Source organism: Culex quinquefasciatus, chromosome 2, assembly GCF_015732765.1.
Source record: "Culex quinquefasciatus strain JHB chromosome 2, VPISU_Cqui_1.0_pri_paternal, whole genome shotgun sequence".
Lineage (NCBI taxonomy): Eukaryota > Metazoa > Arthropoda > Insecta > Diptera > Culicidae > Culex > Culex quinquefasciatus.
Window position 1 is genome coordinate 207,078,986 of NC_051862.1, and position 18,139 is coordinate 207,097,124.

The 18,139-nt window shown below is 34.7% G+C and overlaps 2 protein-coding genes across 2 annotated transcripts; both read left to right on the plus strand.

The window, feature by feature from the left end:
* Positions 1–32: 32 nt before the first annotated feature.
* Positions 33–920, plus strand: LOC119767209. Its single transcript, XM_038255261.1, has 2 exons — positions 33–89; positions 180–920. The coding sequence occupies exons 1-2, from the start codon at positions 55–57 to the stop codon at positions 460–462; spliced, it is 318 nt and encodes a 105-aa protein (XP_038111189.1). The 5' UTR covers positions 33–54; the 3' UTR covers positions 463–920.
* A 2,464-nt stretch (positions 921–3,384) lies between these two features.
* On the plus strand, positions 3,385–13,944 carry LOC6052443. Its single transcript, XM_001868679.2, has 2 exons — positions 3,385–3,472; positions 13,407–13,944. Exon 2 carries the CDS (start codon positions 13,414–13,416, stop codon positions 13,699–13,701), a length of 288 nt encoding a protein of 95 aa, XP_001868714.1. The 5' UTR covers positions 3,385–3,472; positions 13,407–13,413; the 3' UTR covers positions 13,702–13,944.
* Positions 13,945–18,139: the final 4,195 nt, after the last annotated feature.

The following is an 18,139-nucleotide window of genomic DNA, read 5'->3' on the forward strand; positions in this document are numbered from 1 at the left end:
TTTTGGCTCCAAAATTTGGACGCGATATAAAAGCTGGCGACGCGCCAAATATCGATGTTCTATCGTTTAAGATTCCTTAGAAGACAGAGGTGAGCAAGCCGTACGGCGTGACCAAGTGGATTAAGTTTTTGGTTCGAGTTGACTAAGTGGACTTCATTTTCTTGTTCTGTAATTTTCAGTCGCAAAATGAAGATCCTGTTCTGTCTGTTTGCGTTGTTCGCTGCCGTGCTGGCAAGGCCCCAGGGAAATCTGCCCTTCTACGAGGAGGGAATCCAGATTGGTAGCCGTATCGCGTTCCTGTCCCCGTACGAAACCGTCGTCGATTCCGGCATCATCCCGCTAGTCAACAAGCTCGAAAACATCGACTTTGCCCAAAACGTCGACCTGCAGCGATTCCTCGTCGGACTGGACGGACAAGTTGCGTCCGGCGTTCAGCGCTCGGTCGACGAGGCCCTGGCCTAAAAAGTGCCCGCCAACAGCTCGCCAAAATGACCCCCGGCAACGACCAACGGACCTGACCCGGAACCCTGGAAACCTTTCGGTGAATACAGCAGCAATGAAAATACTGACATCTTTTGTGGCCACAAAGTTGACTTCTTCCGACGAGCCCACCACCAACGACGCCGTTGAACGCCGTAACATAACACCGCCGTCGGCGGAGGCGATTCTTCACCTGGCAACCGTCACCGACCGCGTGACAGTGCTGCCAGCTGTTGGGGGATCGCGTCCCAGCGGTGACAATGCTGGTGGATCGGACGGTTATTCGGACGACGAGAGAAATAGACGTGAACGTGAATTTTCGAGGAGCGTCGCGCGGACGTTTGAATTCTTCAAAGCTAGTGAATCCTAAATAGAAATAAATTTATTTTATTTATTTGTGCTCTTAGCGTTTAGTGACAATAAAGGAATGTAAAATGTAAGGCGGTTGTTTTATTATTCTTTCAAGGATATCACAAACATTGAAAATTGTTTTTCATAACTTAAACACATACATAGATACATCGTCTTTAAAATATATCATAGAATAAAACCAACCAAGTAAAGAAAAATAAGGTGAAAAAATTTAAACCCATGGTTACAATGAAAAAAGTGTTGTAAAATGTATTATGAACCAGTACAGTTGTTTTGCGATCATTAGTTTAACAAATAAAAATCAAAATTTTCGCTTTACTATTTTTTGAAATTGTACAAAAAATCATAACATTTTTAAACTGATTCAATCATGTTTAAAATTAGTGCATGCAAGAAAATGCATTTTTTTTAAAGAAACTTCAACATTTCTATGGAAAGAAACCTGTTTTTAACAAAAAAAAATTAAACCCATTTTCCTACGTTTATAATCGTTTTAAGACTTGATTGAATCAGTTTTAAAATATATTGAATTTTTGTGAAATTTCAATGCAAATAAACGAAGACATTTTGCTTCATTGATTTTCCCCAAAATGGGTATGTAAATGTATTAAATTCTGTATCATTTGGGTTATAATTAGATTTTTTTGGAAATAAATAGGAACAAGAAAAAAAACGATTTTTGCATTTAAATTTTAATCAGTTGAAAATTAAATTTTAAAGGGACTAAAAAATACATCTTCTGAGCCATAGTTCGTAATGATGGAAAATCTGGTTTAGAAGGTATGAATTTTAGAAAAAAAAATGTTTTTTTTTTTTGGCAAAATGTACTGTTTTGAAGTTATAGCTTAGGTATACAGTTTTAACTTTTATTCTTTTTTTTTTGCATTTGACGATACTACTTGCAAGACAAGCAATCCTGAAAAAACATTTTTGAAAAACTGAGAGAATTTGCTACAATTATCTCTTTGCAACTTTGAAAATCGAGCATTTACTTTCTTACAAAGAATTCGAATCGAAGAAAATGAATTTGTCTCAGTGTTAATTGGCCTGTAATTTTCAACTGTACTGTTTCAACTATAAAAATGATTCAATTACTGTACAAACTGATCATGATACCAGTCAAGCAGACGATTGATTTTATTCATTTCTGAAAGGTGAAAAAAGGTTCTTTTTTCGGGCGAATATTTCTATTAGGCAGACGGTAATAACAAAATTCATGCCATTTCAATAATAAATACTGTTAAAATAACAAAATGTGTTATGGAATTTTCTTGAACAATCCATTTTTGCATAAGGGTTTGATAACAGTTAATGTTATCATAACAAAATTTGTTATTTGTCTGATATTGGTTGAAAATCAAAACAACTTTGGAATAACATTTTTTGTTATGGAAAAATACCTCCAACTGTTATTGGGATGATCGGATTAGTTGTTAAAATAACAAAAAATAATAACAAAGATTTGTTCGAAGAATAACTAAAAATGTTATTAGTCTGTTATTACAATAACAATCCAATAACAAAAAAAAATCATAAGGACGAATAACAAATCTTGTTATAAATAACATAAAATGGTATTGGTCTAGTTTTTTCAAATATCAAAAAATGATATTCCCAAAATATTTCCGTCTGCTCGGGTAGGAAATGAATTTTGAAAGCAGCTTAAACATAACACCACAATATTCCTCTAATTGGTCGCAGTGGTATCAAGGCTCAACAAAAAAAAACATAAATTCAACCCCAGCCATTGCATTGGATCCTCGCAAACAAATAAAACAGCATCCAATTTCTTCGATCAATTCCTAATTTTATGAGAGAGTAAATAAATAAAAGTACAATAAATTAAACATTTAAAAAACGCCTGACAAAAATATAATATGAAACAAAAAAAGTGGTCATCAGCCATCTAAATTTCACCGCAATTTCATGGGACTTTATATACCGTATAATATACACATTTAATAAAATGAAATATTTCTGTTATGTTGCTTTTCAACAAAAGGACTTTTGTTTCAGCTTTGAATTGAAGTAAATTTTACAAATAAAGCAGTTATTTTGCAACTTTTTCTATGATTATTCTTAATAAGTACAAGCTTAAAGAAATTTCAAAACAAAAAATGTCAAAATGTGTTATGGTAAGAACGACTAAACAATTAAAGCTCATAGGTTGATTCAATGTTAAATATAAATATGCAGAACACTGAAACATTGATAAAAGAATTAAAGCATCCTTAAGCCATAAAATTAAATGGCTAATGAAAAGGTCCCGAAAAACGAGAACCACAAAACTTCAAACCCAAAATCCATAAAGTTCGCTCCTCAATCATTCCCCCATAAACCGAAAACGATTTCTTCTCCTAATCCCGCGAGCAAGTCTCTTCTCCCGAGAAGACTAAACAGAATCTCCTTGCTAGCTTGCTCTCTGCTTAGCAACCACGGACCTCGTGACTGCACTATGCTCGATTCGTGAGCCGATCTACAACGACGACGACTGCTACGACGAGGAGGGGATTTCTGTCCTATAAAAGCACCGCTCGGGAGGGCGCCGACGTTTTATCGTAGAGCGCCTCGCCGTCCAGCAACATCTCGATTCGCACCATCTCCTGATCTTCCAGACTAGGTGAGTTTTGTGGAAGGGGTTTGATTTGAAGGAGACAGTTTAGTGAAGTATAAGTGAGCCAAGAGTGAGAAGTGAGGAAAGGTGGTTAATAATGCTCATGGACTTACAATGATATACCTCTGAAGAACAGTTGGACACTTTCGATTTCTTCGAGTTTCTTCTCGCCTGATGTACAAAAAAAAGCCGCATTACGTTATTGAGGGCAAAATGAAAAGTTGATCGTGCCGGGGTCGGTTATGCCATGATTGTGCATGAAGAAAAAATGACGCAAAAAAGAGAGGAGAAAAACTCAAGACCCAGTGAAATGCTGAAGCGAAAAGTGAGAGGAAAAGAGGAGTTGGTGCAGCAAGTCAACGTGTGAAGATCAGATTTGTCGGTTACGGAGGCTGTAAGCCGATGAACGAAATGCCACCGCTGCCACGTGAAATTGATCTGCCTCATTAGGTTCCCTGCACACAAATCTTGAGTAGAATAATTTTATCGTAAGCTTACCTCCAAAAAAATAATAAAAAAAGTCTAAACTTTTAAAAATTACCTTGAAATTTGGAAAAAAAAAAGTGAAATTGATCTGAGCGCAAAAAAAGCTAAGGCTTTCCAGTCGAAAATTAACTAACACATTCTCACCTCTGAATGCCACAGAAGTTGGTTCAATCAGAATCTGTTTTGTCTTTCTCGCAAAAGTTTTTTTTTGTCGACTTAACTATGTTTTAAGACCTACCACTCGATGACAGTTAAATTAACAAATTTCGCAAGGACAAAGACAGCTCGAGCTCGATCTCTGTTCACGTCAGGACACTGTGAAGAGGAGTTCACCATTTTTGAGTTTAATTATATATTTTTCACTGGGCCTGGAAAGCCTTATGGATTCAAAAATTCAGATATTTAACTAAATTTGTATACAAGAAGAATCTCTTAATATTTTTTTTTGGAAAAAACAACTTTTATACTTTTTTTTTCAACCTTACTTATCTATACATTTCAATACCTTAAAACCCAATGTGAGGTTTTCATATCTCGCGAAATCCGGTGAAATTGCATGTTATCCCAGAATTAACACATACAAGAGCAATTCTCGGAGATTTCGGTCATTCGATTTTTTTTTGTATTTTTTAATCCGGCTGAAACTTTTTTGGTGCCTTCGGTATGCCCAAAGAAGCCATTTTGCATCATTAGTTTCTCCATATAATTTTCCATACAAATTTGGCAGCTGTCCATACAAAAATGATATGCGAAAATTCAAAAATCTGTATCTTTTGAAGGAATTTTTTGATCGATTTGGTGTCTTTGGCAAAGTTGTAGGTATGGATATGGACTACACTGAAAAAAGATGATACACGGTAAAAAAATTGGAGATTATTTTTAACTTTTTGTCACTAAAACTTGATTTGCAAAAAAAACTATTTTTATTTTTTTTATTTTTTGATGTGTTTTAGAGGACATCAAATGCCAACTTTTCAGAAATTTCCAGAATGGGCAAAAAATCTTTGACCGAGTTATGACTTTTTGAATCAATACAGATTTTTTCAAAAAATCGAAATATTGGTCGCAACAATTTTTCAACTGCATTTTTCGATGTAAAATCGAAATTGCAATCAAAAAGTACTTAAGTAAATTAAGCATAAGCATAAGCATAAGCATAGGTGCCCACCCGCAGTTGCTACTCCGTTATTGACCAGGACCTCCAGAAGTTACATCCACGAGCCGTGGAAGATAAGTGGGTGCTATCTTTCCTCGCTTCGCAACTTCTCAAAGGCCCCTATCATGCTGATCAATACCGGCGCCGGCCACGACCAGTGGTAGAGTCACGGGGAAGTGGATGGGAATGTTAGTCCGATACTTGAGTGATAGAGACCGCCCAATCGACTGCTTCTCCGACAAAGTATCACATGAGTTTTGAGGGGGTTAGTAGATGGGTATGAGGTCAGGATTCACGAGTGGCAGTGATGTGACCATGAGCATTTTGTTTATCGGTTGAAAGTTTTAAATCTTAGGCAGCCGGCTGCGGAAAGATAAATAATTGATTATTTAAAAAAAATTTTTTTTTAACCGAACGCGTGCCAACCGAGCAGTAGTGCTATGGGCTGGACTTATCAATATATTTTTACTGGTTGTACAATTAACGCGAGCAAATTTCAAAAATAGTAAATAAAAGACGCTTTACGCTTCATAAAATCGATAGTTTGATGAGTTAATACTAAAACTGCCAGTTGGAATAAATTATTACGATCAATGAAAATAAACGAAAAGAAAAAAGGACACCACGTAGCCGACTGTAATGAAATGAAAACAATAACTTAAACGAACTAAACCGGCGGCGTGCCTTCCAATCAACGATGATGAAAGAAGGGCTTATGAAAAATAAAATATCAAATAAAAGGCTCTAAAAACACGTTGTAGAGTATCCGCGAGGTCCCGCTACACACAATCGTATCAAAAACTAAGAAAAAAAAAAAAACAAACGCGCGCTAATTGTCTATCCTAAATGTCAGCGCGTCTTTCGATAAACGATTCTATAGAAATGAGTTTCCACCGAGAAAATTTAACACATTATTTGAAAATTTACGATTTACCCGACGCCGTACCTTCTGATCAACGGTGTTATAGGAAGGGCTTTTAAAATCACAAAACAATTTATGGAATCTTAATAAATAAAAGACGCAACTGATTCAACAAAATTTTACGAACCTTTTTTCGATTTGGTGCGCGTATTTTTAACACTAGTTATGAACTTAACCTGAAAAACCTGGAAAACAAATTGATTAATATATATATCAAGCTCATTCATACCAACTCTTACACACAACTCATTATACCAGTAAACCTAAATACTTTTAAAAAAGTTAATCAAACGACGAAAAAAAAATTATTCAATAAAATTGATAATTGTGATTTACGGGAAACCTAACGACGATATTTGTTGAATAATTTGTACGCGTAACAAAATGAGCGCGGCCAAACCGACAGTGTATACAAGCTAAAAAATTTTGTGTATCAAACCTTGCAATGAAAACAAAAATAAACGGATACACTCACACAAACATCGTCAATTGGGCCGAAACAATAAAAACATCGATTATTTCAACATTACAAGCAACAAAAAAAAAAAAAAAGCAGCAGATAAACAGAAGTTTTTATATTTGTCAGTACCCAAAACATGGCACCGCTCCCCTAATTAAAAGTTATCTAGATAAGTTGTTTCGGTCCAGTTTCTCACTCACACTCGCGTACTCATTCACATCTGTCAAAAGAATATTCTTATTGGAACTTGATCACCCGGTTCTGCATGCTGCTGCTTCAAAGGTTGACCTGGCCGAAAGTCTGTAAGACCTGGAAAAATCTATGCTTTTTAGCACAAATTGCTCGGTGCGGCGTGAAAGCCTTGTGCATCACATTTTCGCACCTCCCCGCGTTGAGAACAATCGTCCTCTTACACGCCGGATTGTGTTGAGCTGACGTTCCTATTCACTGCTTCACCAACACAAACACATATTTTTCCTATTCTCTGGCTGACTTTTCCTGGCACGCTTCAAAGCTGAATATTTCTTTTAAAATTCACTTATTTTCTTTTGAAAATCGGGAAAACTTCATAATTCCCTAAAATCGCATAACAAAATTTTAACAATCAGCAGCAGTAGATAGAGCCGCCAACTGCTTTACCTCAGGGACAGTTTAATCACTTGATTATTATATTATTATATGGTTTTTAAAAGGGCAGAGTTCGTCGTGCACCCTTATTGAAACAATTTTTTCCTAGCAAAAACCAAACTTAACACTTTCTCCACATTTTCTTTTCCTTCTGTTTCTACTTCAAATAATTCACAGTTCACATTTTTACAATTAACGAAAATTGGAATGTCTCTCCTATTAATCTAAAGAAAAACAATCCCTGCGGGAATGACGTACACTCGAAGTAAGCCTTCTGCACTTTTCTGCAGGCCAACGAGTGCCGCGCTCACTTTCCGGCAGGCCAACCAGAGCGCAAAAATCATAACAATGCTTGAAACTTAAATTCTGAATCGATTTTTTTTCCACAAAATCACTTAGAAACTTTTAAACTTTTATTGTACGCGGTAATCTGGCACCTTAGCTCGGCCGTTAACATCGAATCAGAACCGACAGATGGTCAAAACAAACACAAAAACGCAAAAATGTACGGACCAAAAAAAAAAAAACACTTAACAGATCCGGGCAGTGTTGCCAATCAAAAAGTACTTAAGTAAATTTTTGATAAAGTGCACCGTTTTCAAGTTATAACCATTTTTAGGTAACTTTTTTGAAAATAGTCGCAGTTTTTCATTTTTTTTAAAATAGTACCCATGATTGCCCACTATCGAAAAAAATATTTTTGAAAAGCTGAGAAAATTCTCTATATTTTGCTTTTTGACTGACCTTAGTTGCTGAGATATAGCCATGCAAAGGTTAAAAACAGAAAAATTGATGTTTTCTCACCCAAACAACCCATTTTTAATGTCGATATCTCAGCATATTCGATTTACAATGTTAAAAGATGAAGCATTCGTAAAATTTTCCGATCTTTTCGAAAAAAATATTTTCAAAAATTTAAAATCAAGACTAACATTTCAATCGGGCCAAACATTCAATATTACGCCCATTTGAAATGTTAGTCTTGATTTTAATTTTTTGAAAATATTTTTTTCGAAAAGACCGAAAAATTTCACGAATGTTTCATGTTTCAACATTGTAAATCGGACCTATAGTTGCTGAGATATCGACATTAGAAAATGGTGGGTTGTTTGGGTGAGACTTAGAAAACATCAATTTTCCTGTTTTTTTAGCCTTTGCATGGCTATATCTCAGCAACTAAGGGTCGTATCAACAAAGTCCGAAAAAGCAAAATATAGAGAATTTTCTCAGCTTTTCAAAAATATTTTTTTCAATAGTGGGCAATCATGGGTACTATTTTAAAAAAAATGAAAAACTGCGACTATTTTCAAAAAAGTTACCTAAAAATGGTTATAACTTGAAAACGGTGCACTTTATCAAAAATTTACTTAAGTACTTTTTGATTGCAATTTCGATTTTACATCGAAAAATGCAGTTGAAAAATTGTTGCGACCAATATTTCGATTTTTTGAAAAAATCTGTATTGATTCAAAAAGTCATAACTCGGTCAAAGATTTTTTGCCCATTCTGGAAATTTCTGAAAAGTTGATGTCCTCTAAAACACATCAAAAAATAAAAAAAAATAAAAATAGTGTTTTTTTGCAAATCAAGTTTTAGTGACAAAAAGTTAAAAATAATCTCCAATTTTTTTACCGTGTATCATCTTTTTTCAGTGTAGTCCATATCCATACCTACAACTTTGCCAAAGACACCAAATCGATCAAAAAATTCCTTCAAAAGATACAGATTTTTGAATTTTCACATATCATTTTTGTATGGACTGCTGCCAAATTTGTATGGAAAATTATATGGAGAAACTAATGATGCAAAATGGCTTCTTTGGGCATACCGAAGGCACCAAAAAAGTTTCAGCCGGATAAAAAAATACAAAAATTAAAATTAAAGAAAAAATACCGATTCCGTAGAGAACTGCTCACAAGTAGACACAATCCCCGGGATATTCCGAAAAAAATAATTCCCGTTTCCCAAGAAATTTGTTAATATCCCGAGAATCCCCGAAATTTGAGTGGAAGTACACAATTCCTTAACGTTTTGACTCCAACCAGTATTTTAGAAATGTATAGAAAAATAAAACGAATGAATTTGATTTGATCTAATTAAATTCAATTTACTTTTCATATTGAACTAATTAACTAGTCTGAAAATTTCAAGTCAAGGTTTATTTAATATATCATGAATTTCTGAAGCATTCAAAACTGGAAATAGATCTCGCTAATTTGTTGGGCATCGAAATTTACGATATTATGGATAGAACATAATTTGTTAGATGTTTGGTAATTTTTTAAAATAAGAAAATTGGTGTAATATCATTCAAATAATAAGTTATAACCCCTCCCACCGAGATCAAAATGGAAGAATTGAAGAAATGTTTATTTTTATTTTTTTGTTTTGAGCACTAGAATTGCCTAGGGCGTAAGAGGGTTAAATATGGAAAGAATGCAAGCCTGATTGTGTAATTATTAGGATGGAACAAATCGGGTCATTTTTGCGGGCATGATTCTCAAGGTGTACTGAGCCCGAATCCCAAATATGAGCTGACTGGTTGCGACAGGACTTGGCGCTTTGACTTTGAATTTTAAATGGGAATTAACTCGTAAAATCGGTGCGTTTTGGTTTTTGCCAGTTTTGAAGCTTTTAACGATTTTTGCATTTTTCAAAAACTTCGTGAGCTAATAGTCCGTGTTCCAGGGAGCAACTTTGCTTGATTTGACCACTATTTAGAATGTCACAGAATTTATAACACCGCCGCTGAAAACATCAACTTTTTCTTCAAGCTCTTCATTAAGCTCAAGCTCAAGCTCATATTTGGGATTCGGGCTGAATACACATAGTTCTAATTTATCGTATAATTAAAAAAAAAATGTGTCATAAAAATAATTACCATAAATGATACCATAAAAGCAGTACCATAAATAAAACCAATTTAAAAAAAAACTACTTCGTGGTATATAAAAGATGCCCAAAAATTGCAATTAGGGGAAATATACCCTTTCTCGGCCTATTTCTATTATCGGCCTATCAGCACTTTGATCATGAATTACAGCTTTCATAAAGTGATTTTCTCTGTTCCAAAGTGACAAATAGCTCAAATAACAGTCAGCAAGCAACTTTCCACTGTCGATGTATCTAAAATGTTGATTTAAAAGCGAAAAACTGCAAAAGTGATGAGAATTGGTCGAACGGCTTAGAGTGATTAAAATGGGTATATTTCCCCTACATTCCAAAAACTCCATGAACATATTTGAAAACTTAATAAAATATTATTTCATATAAAAAAGGCAACGAGAAGTTTGTTTTTTCAAGGTAAATTGATTGTTATTATTTCAACTCTATGTGTCAATGTTTATCATGTTCTCTCAAACTGATCACAGAGACAAATTTAAAAGTAATTTTATGGTTGCAAAATTTGGACTCATCTGACTCACTGAACAAACACTTAAATTAAAAAATTAAATAACTTTTCAGCAGAACAAGTTCATATTATCATTTTTTAAAATATATTACATGATTTTTCAAATCATGCCTATAAAAAAAATCATAAATTGAACCTCTTACTCATTTTGACCATTAAAGTTGCTGTCCTATACAATTTTGATACTAAATATTATCCAGAACCAGAATCCGAATAATCTTCAATAAATTTTATATTTCCCGGCAAATTGGACGCTCTACATACAAGAAATTAAAATGAAATTCATTGAACAAAAAAACAGCGGTATAAAGCTTCTTAGTTTTAAATTGTTTTATTTTTGTATTCTTTTTTAACTCTACAACATTCGCCAAAAATCTCATTTTCGGCCAATTATTGATCTTTAAAAAGCAATGGAGAGAAGAGCTCATAAAATTTAAGAAAATGATAAGATTGAAAGTGTGACTTTTTTTTATATTATTTTGCCAATGTTTTTAAAAACGTCATTATTTTCTGGGGTCAACTTTGGCTGTGTTTTTTACTAACAGTTCCCCTATAATATGTGAAAATAAGTATGGGTAATTCTCCGCCAACTCACACAGCAGTTGCCCCGACCCCTCTTCGATTTGCGTGAAACTTTGTCCTAAGGGGTAACTTTTGTCCCTGATCACGAATCCGAGGTCCGTTTTTTGATATCTCGTGACGGAGGGGCGGTACGACCCCTTCCATTTTTGCACATGCAAAAAGAGGTGTTTTCAATTTGCAGCCTGAAACGGTGATGAGATAGAAATTTGGTGTCAAAGGGACTTTTTAAAATTAGACGCCCGATTTGATGGCGTAATCAGAATTCCGAAAAACGTATTTTCATCGAAAAACACTAAAAAGTTTTAAAATTCTCCCATTTTCCGTTACTCGACTGTAAAATTTTGGAACATGTCATTTATGGGAAATTTAATGTACTTTCGAATCTACATTGTCCCAGAAGGGTCATTTTTCATTTAGAACAAAATTTTTCATTTTAAAATTCGTGTTTTTCTAACTTTGCAGGGTTTTTTTAGAGTGTAACAATGTTCTACAAAGTTGTAGAGCAGACAATTACAAAAATTTTGATATATATACATAAGGGTTTGCTTATAAACATCACAAGTTATCACGATTTTACGAAAAAAAGTTTTAAAAAAGTTGGTCGTCATCGATCATGGCCGTTCATGGTCACCCGCGACAGACACGGACGACGAAACAAAGAGAAACGCAAAAAGTAACTTTTTCAAAACTTTTTTTCGTAAAATCGCGATAACTTGTGATGTTTATAAGCAAACCCCTAATGTCTATATATCAAAATTTTTGTAATTGTCTGCTCTACAACTTTGTAGAACATTGTTACACTCTAAAAAATAACCCTGCAAAGTTAGAAAAAACACGAAATTTTAAAATGAAAAATTTTGTTCTAAATGAAAAAATGACCCTTCTGGGACAATGTAGATTCGAAAAGTACATTAAATTTCCCATAAAATGACATGTTCCAAAATTTTTTACAGTCGAGTAACGGAAAATGGGAGAATTTTTAAAACTTTTTTATTGTTTTTTTCGATGAAAAATACGTTTTTTCGGAATTCTGAGTACGTCATCAAATCGGGCGTCTAATTTTACATAAAAGTCCCTTTGATGCCAAATTTCTATCTGATCACCGTTTCAGGCTGCAAATTATTGAAAAACACCTCTTTTTTCGAAAGTTCAAAAATGGAAGGGGTCGTACCGCCCCTCCGTCACGAGATATCAAAAAACGGACCTCGGATTCGTGATCAGGGACAAAAGTTACCCCTTAGGACAAAGTTTCACGCAAATCGAAGAGGGGTCGGGGCAACTTTTCCCGATTTCGTGTGAGTTGGTAGAGAATTACCCGTATGCAATAATTTTTGTAGTGTTCCAGACTATGCCTCTAAGCATTTTTTACAATTTAAATGCTAATGGTATCGTTCTGTAGTAGAAAATGTGAAAAGCGAGCAAAAGATTGAAAAAATGACTGTACAAACATTTAAAAAAAACTAAATAAGCAAAAGAATGATGATAAGAGGTGATAGAGTAAGCAAAACACTATCAGAAACAAAAAAAATAAACATGATAAATGCAAATTAAAATACTGAAAATGGAAAAAGAAAAATATAAAACAAGAGAACTTTCTTTCTTATTTTTTCAACTGTATATGTATTTTGCTGAAAAATCAAGATACAATACAGTTTTAAATACTAAATTCCAAATGAAATCATAGCTTGGAACCAATAAAATGATATTTTTATGAATAATTGGGACCAAAAATCGTTTGCATGGTTCTAAGATTTTGTTAACACTCGGCTTGAGGTTATCTTGACTCTCCCGGAGAAAACAGACAAATTAATTTAAAAAATGCACAAGGGAATCATTTTTTTAAATACTTCAAATGTGCGAAACCGTAACAAGCACCTAGTTTGAAAACTAGCTTTTTTTTCAAGCGTGTAATTCAAACATAAGGAGTTTGGAATGGATTTTTATTGTTGTAACAATTCATCCAAAATTAAAAAATTAGGCAACAGAAGTAATTAAAAGTAAATGAAATCATTCAAAATCAGAAGGTGACATAACTGTGTAGAGCATTTTGATCAAACTCAACTATGACACAATTTTGTCCAAAACCTGTAACCCAATTGTCTCGCTGCGACCCTTCAAATCAACCAAAAAAAAAAAACGACGAGCAACCAAAAAAAAAATCAACAACCCGTTGCCACCGACCATTACCGCATCACTTACTCTTCACGACGACAAGTCGTCTCAAGTCTCGCGCAAAAACGGTTACGTGAGTCCAAGATTAACCCCTCCTCTTCAACCTTGTCTCCACCTTCACAGCTCGAAAATGAAAGTAGCCATCTGTTTGCTCGCCCTCGTTGCGGTGGCCGTGGCCGCCCCCCAGGAACGGGACGGGGCCGCCCTCACGAACGAGGCCATCCGACAGGCCCAGTCGCAGCAGCTGATCCCGCGCGATGCCACCATCCAGGGCGTCCAGGAGGGCATCCAGGTGGCGGCCATCGAGTCCATCCCCGGTGATCAGCGCGTCGACCTGTTCCAGCTGCTCGGCGACCAGGTCCCGCGGGAGGTCATCACGAACCTGCAGTCCCAGGTCGACCAGGTTGGACACGCTTAAGAAGAGGGCGGAGTGTCCATTTTAGACCTAGCACGAAACGAATCTCTGGACGTCGATTTTTGGACACCGAACTGGACAACACCACACGGAGGCATTAGGACAGTATTTTTGTTAGTATGATAGCGATAGAAGAGGTGTAGCTCGCTCGACAAGTCGTACCAGAGTATGATTTTTGTTTCTCTCTTTTTTTAAACTATGTTTTGTAAAGTTACCCCCCAGCGGTTAGAGTTGACGAAAGAAAAAGAAAACACACTTGTTATTCTTCCACGATAGTGCCAATACTCTTTTTGCATCGCAGCATTGCAAAAAGAAGCGATTTTTTTTATTAAAACTTGTTTATTTACCAGCGTAGACGTTAAGAAAGAAAAAAAGTTGTGTTTGGTAAAAAATAAAGAAAGAAGATGAAAAGTACCCAAAAAAACACCAATTAAGTCGCTGATGACAGGACGCCAAAAAACCAAACATAAAATCTAGGTCGAGTGGGGTTCGTCGCTTGCAGCGGTTGCATGGAGAGACTTCAACGGAGCAGATTTCGCACGATGCACGCGAATTTCCCAACCAAAACGGAGACTGCGCGCCCCGTCGGGATTATGTAACGGATAATTTCAGTGTAGTTGATCGGGTAAGTGTGTCTGGTTGGATGATGGTGATGATGCTGGCGCTGCATCATCTTCATGGCGTGGCTGGCGGAACGGTTTTACTTTCGGTTGGAAGAAATATCTCGATACAAATAGTGTTATTGAATTATGATTGGATGTTATCTACTTTGCAATCAAAAAGGGAAGTACGAAAAACTGATTGAAGCACGTTACTAGGTGCTATAGCAAAACTGATTGGAGTAAAACCACATTTGTCCCACCCGCAGGACAAATATCAGTTTTCTGAAGTTATGGTAGGGTGAATATTTTTAATTATGATGTTTGGAGAAAAAAAATAATAAAAAGACAATATCAATATCTCATGTTTTATAACATAAGAACACTGGAAAAGAAAGATGCACCAAACCTACAAAAATGCAATTAATGATTTAAATATGTTCATTAAATCATCTTGACAAAATGATTCCCGGGACAAATTCCCGGGAAACGGGAAATTTTTAACAAATTTCCCGAGAAATCCCGGAAATTTTCATATTTATCGAAGAATGATCTCATCATGCTTCTAAATGATATTTTGCAACAAAATTTTATAGAACAGCAACTTTAATGTTCAAAATGAGTGTGGGGGTCAATTGACGGCTTGACTGCTTTAAAAAATCATACATCTTTATAAAAATATTGAAATTTCCTAATTTTATATGCTATCTTTCAACTCCTACCAAATAAAAAAAAATCAATGGATTTTTTTTTTGTTGAGAAGTATTATTTTATGTATATTGTTAAATAGGTTATAAACTAAGTTAAGTAAATTTACACATTGATTACACTACTCGACAAAACAAAACTTGTGTCAACGGATTCACGATATCTCATCCGTTCCTGAGAGAAAAGGCATCCCCGAATCCGATGCAATCGACAGAATTTGATTTTATGTCCACGCGGACTGATGAAAAATTGGTACATTTTTTAACTTAAAAACTAACTTAATCCACCTATGTGGTTGTTGCCTTCCTCACTTTTTACCAACATTTTGTGATATGATGGGTTTGGACACAAATTCTATCTACAGTATGTAAAAAAAGTATTTACACCCCTTGGGCACTATGCACATTTTGTGATGAAACATGTAAAAAATTTAAAGTTTGACAGGAACCTAGTACTACGTTTTGTTCAGAAACTCATGCCAAACATTTTGCTACAAAAAGCTCATGAAAAGATGATTTCTATAAAAAGTTATATAACAAATACTATTACGAAAATAAAAAAGGTGCAAAAAAAGTTTGTACACCTTTCGAAAAATTAACATAAATAATGTTATTTGTTGACAAATCACCATAAATCCAGTCTCCCAACTCCAAATAGGCATCCTTGACTGATTAAAAGAAGAATTTGGATTGAATATAAAGTTTACTAACTACTTAGTATAAAAGTTTATATAACTCTGGAAATTCTATATAAAACTTATCTAAATCTAATTTTATCTAAATCTAATCTACGTTTTAAAATACCTAAGCAAAAACGTTGTTATGGTTTCGCAACCTGCCAAAAATGTATGGAATTTCGTAATTTTTGTTCTCGTGGATCAAACTTACTTTTTGCCCAGGTATTCAAAAACGTAGGTTTTAAAGAAAACCTGGATGTATGGGTATCAAAAGATCGGAAATTTTATGCCCTTTCCGATTCCACATAGGTTGACTTGTGAATCGTGGACCGGTTCGGATGCCGGCGGATTTTCCTACGACGTAATTCCGGGTTGGTACGAAATTCCAACGAAAAATCTATTCTATCGATACATATACCCCCAAAACGGTGTTATACCCACTCCAAAATGTTTATTTAGCAATTATATGGTAATATATTGACATTTAGTTGAATTAAAAGTTTGCAAAATTAAGTTTAGATAAGTTTTATATAGAATTTCCAGAGTTATATAAACTTTTATACTAAGTAGTTAGTAAACTTTATATTCAATCCAAATTCTTTTAATCAGTCAAGGATGCCTATTTGGAGTTGGGAGACTGGATTTATGGTGATTTGTCAACAAATAACATTATTTATGTTAATTTTTCGAAAGGTGTACATACTTTTTTGCACCTTTTTTATTTTCGTAATAGTATTTGTTATATAACTTTTTATAGAAATCATCTTTTCATGAGTTTTTGTAGCAAAATGTTTGGCATGAGTTTCTGAACAAAACGTAGTACTAGGTTCCTGTCAAACTTTAAATTTTTTACATGTTTCATCACAAAATGTGCATAGTGCCCAAGGGGTGTAAATACTTTTTTTACATAACGTCATGATTCGAAATCCGGACACTTAGTAGCATATCATTTTTGTTATAGCTGGCAAAAAATCATGTAACAAGTTGGAAATGTAGAAATATCATCAGGATGTAGTATAAACAGTCAGTTTCAAGAAAATGCATGCAAAATATGTCTTTTCTAACAATTTTTCATCACAATTTGAAAATTAAAATGACTTGTTGTGCTTCGAATCCCGGACACTGATAAAAGCTGATTCGAAATCCGGACACTTTTGCTTCGAATTCCGGACACTCGATTTTACTAATGAATCGCACAAATTTGGACTGAAATGTTAGTGAAAGGCATTCCATAGCTCTCAAATAAGCTGTTAACATCAAAACAATCGATAGTTTATATAAAAATTTGCTAGAATTAAGAAAATCGAAACCATAAATTTTTGCTGTGCCTTCCCGGTGCTTCGAATGCCTATGAAATATTTCAAGTGAAATGTTTCGCATTTTTTGAAAATTTATAATTTTATTGTATTTAATTGTTTTGACATTAACTATAGCGTTCAAACAAACTTTAAATAAAAGTTGATATTGGAATTCATCAAATCACACAGTTATGACATTCATAATGCAAACTTATACCCAAATAATTGATAAAATAAGATGAAGTGTCCGGGTTTCGAAGCGTCCGGGAATTCGAATCATGACGTTACTGTATCTTCTATATATATACAAAATTTCGACGGTTTTGTTCGAACGCGAATCAATTCAACACGGAACGTCCGATCGAGGTGCTCTTTGTTGCGTTGGGTTCGTATGGTAAGTTCGTGAGTGCCAAAAAGTTACAACCGATTCCGGAAAATTTTCAGATTGTATGGGAAAGGTTAAAATTAAGTTTTGATCACAGGAGGCTGAATAAACAAAAAGGCCAAAAACGTCAACAAACGAAAAAAGGCAGAACGAACTTTGTCAGGTAATGGCCTATCTACAATCACTTAGCTTAGAACATCTAAGTAAAGTAGTTACTTAGGAAAGTCTGCAACTTACTTTCTTCATCCACAATCAACTTAGAATACTTGCTGGGCTGATATACGTTGCTATGCAGTTGTTTGTTTACCTTTGATATGGAAACGTCAACTTACCGTAGATTTTGAAATTTTCCAAACCAAACGTCAGTTTCTAATTTGATTACTTTTCCATTGTAGAAACTCAGATTCATTTCCATTGATTCAAATTCCTAAGCTAAGTGATTGTAGATAGGCCATAAGGCTTGTTTCTCAATAAAAAAAATACAAAAATGTCACTTAAGCGGTCATAACTTGAGACTGAGCGTTGTCAGATCTTCAATGTTTTAGACTCATTAGAAAGGTCTTTTGATTATCTAACCAACGATCGGTCGGAAGATGGATCCGGACATAGTTAACATGCATTTAAGTGAGATTCGGCATCAAAAAAGTACATAAATATCACTAAAGTGGTCATAACTTGAAACAGGGATGCCAGATCTTCAATGTATTCGCCTCATTGGAAAGGTCTTTCGATTACCTACCCAACGATAGATTGGATGATGGATCCGGACATTGTT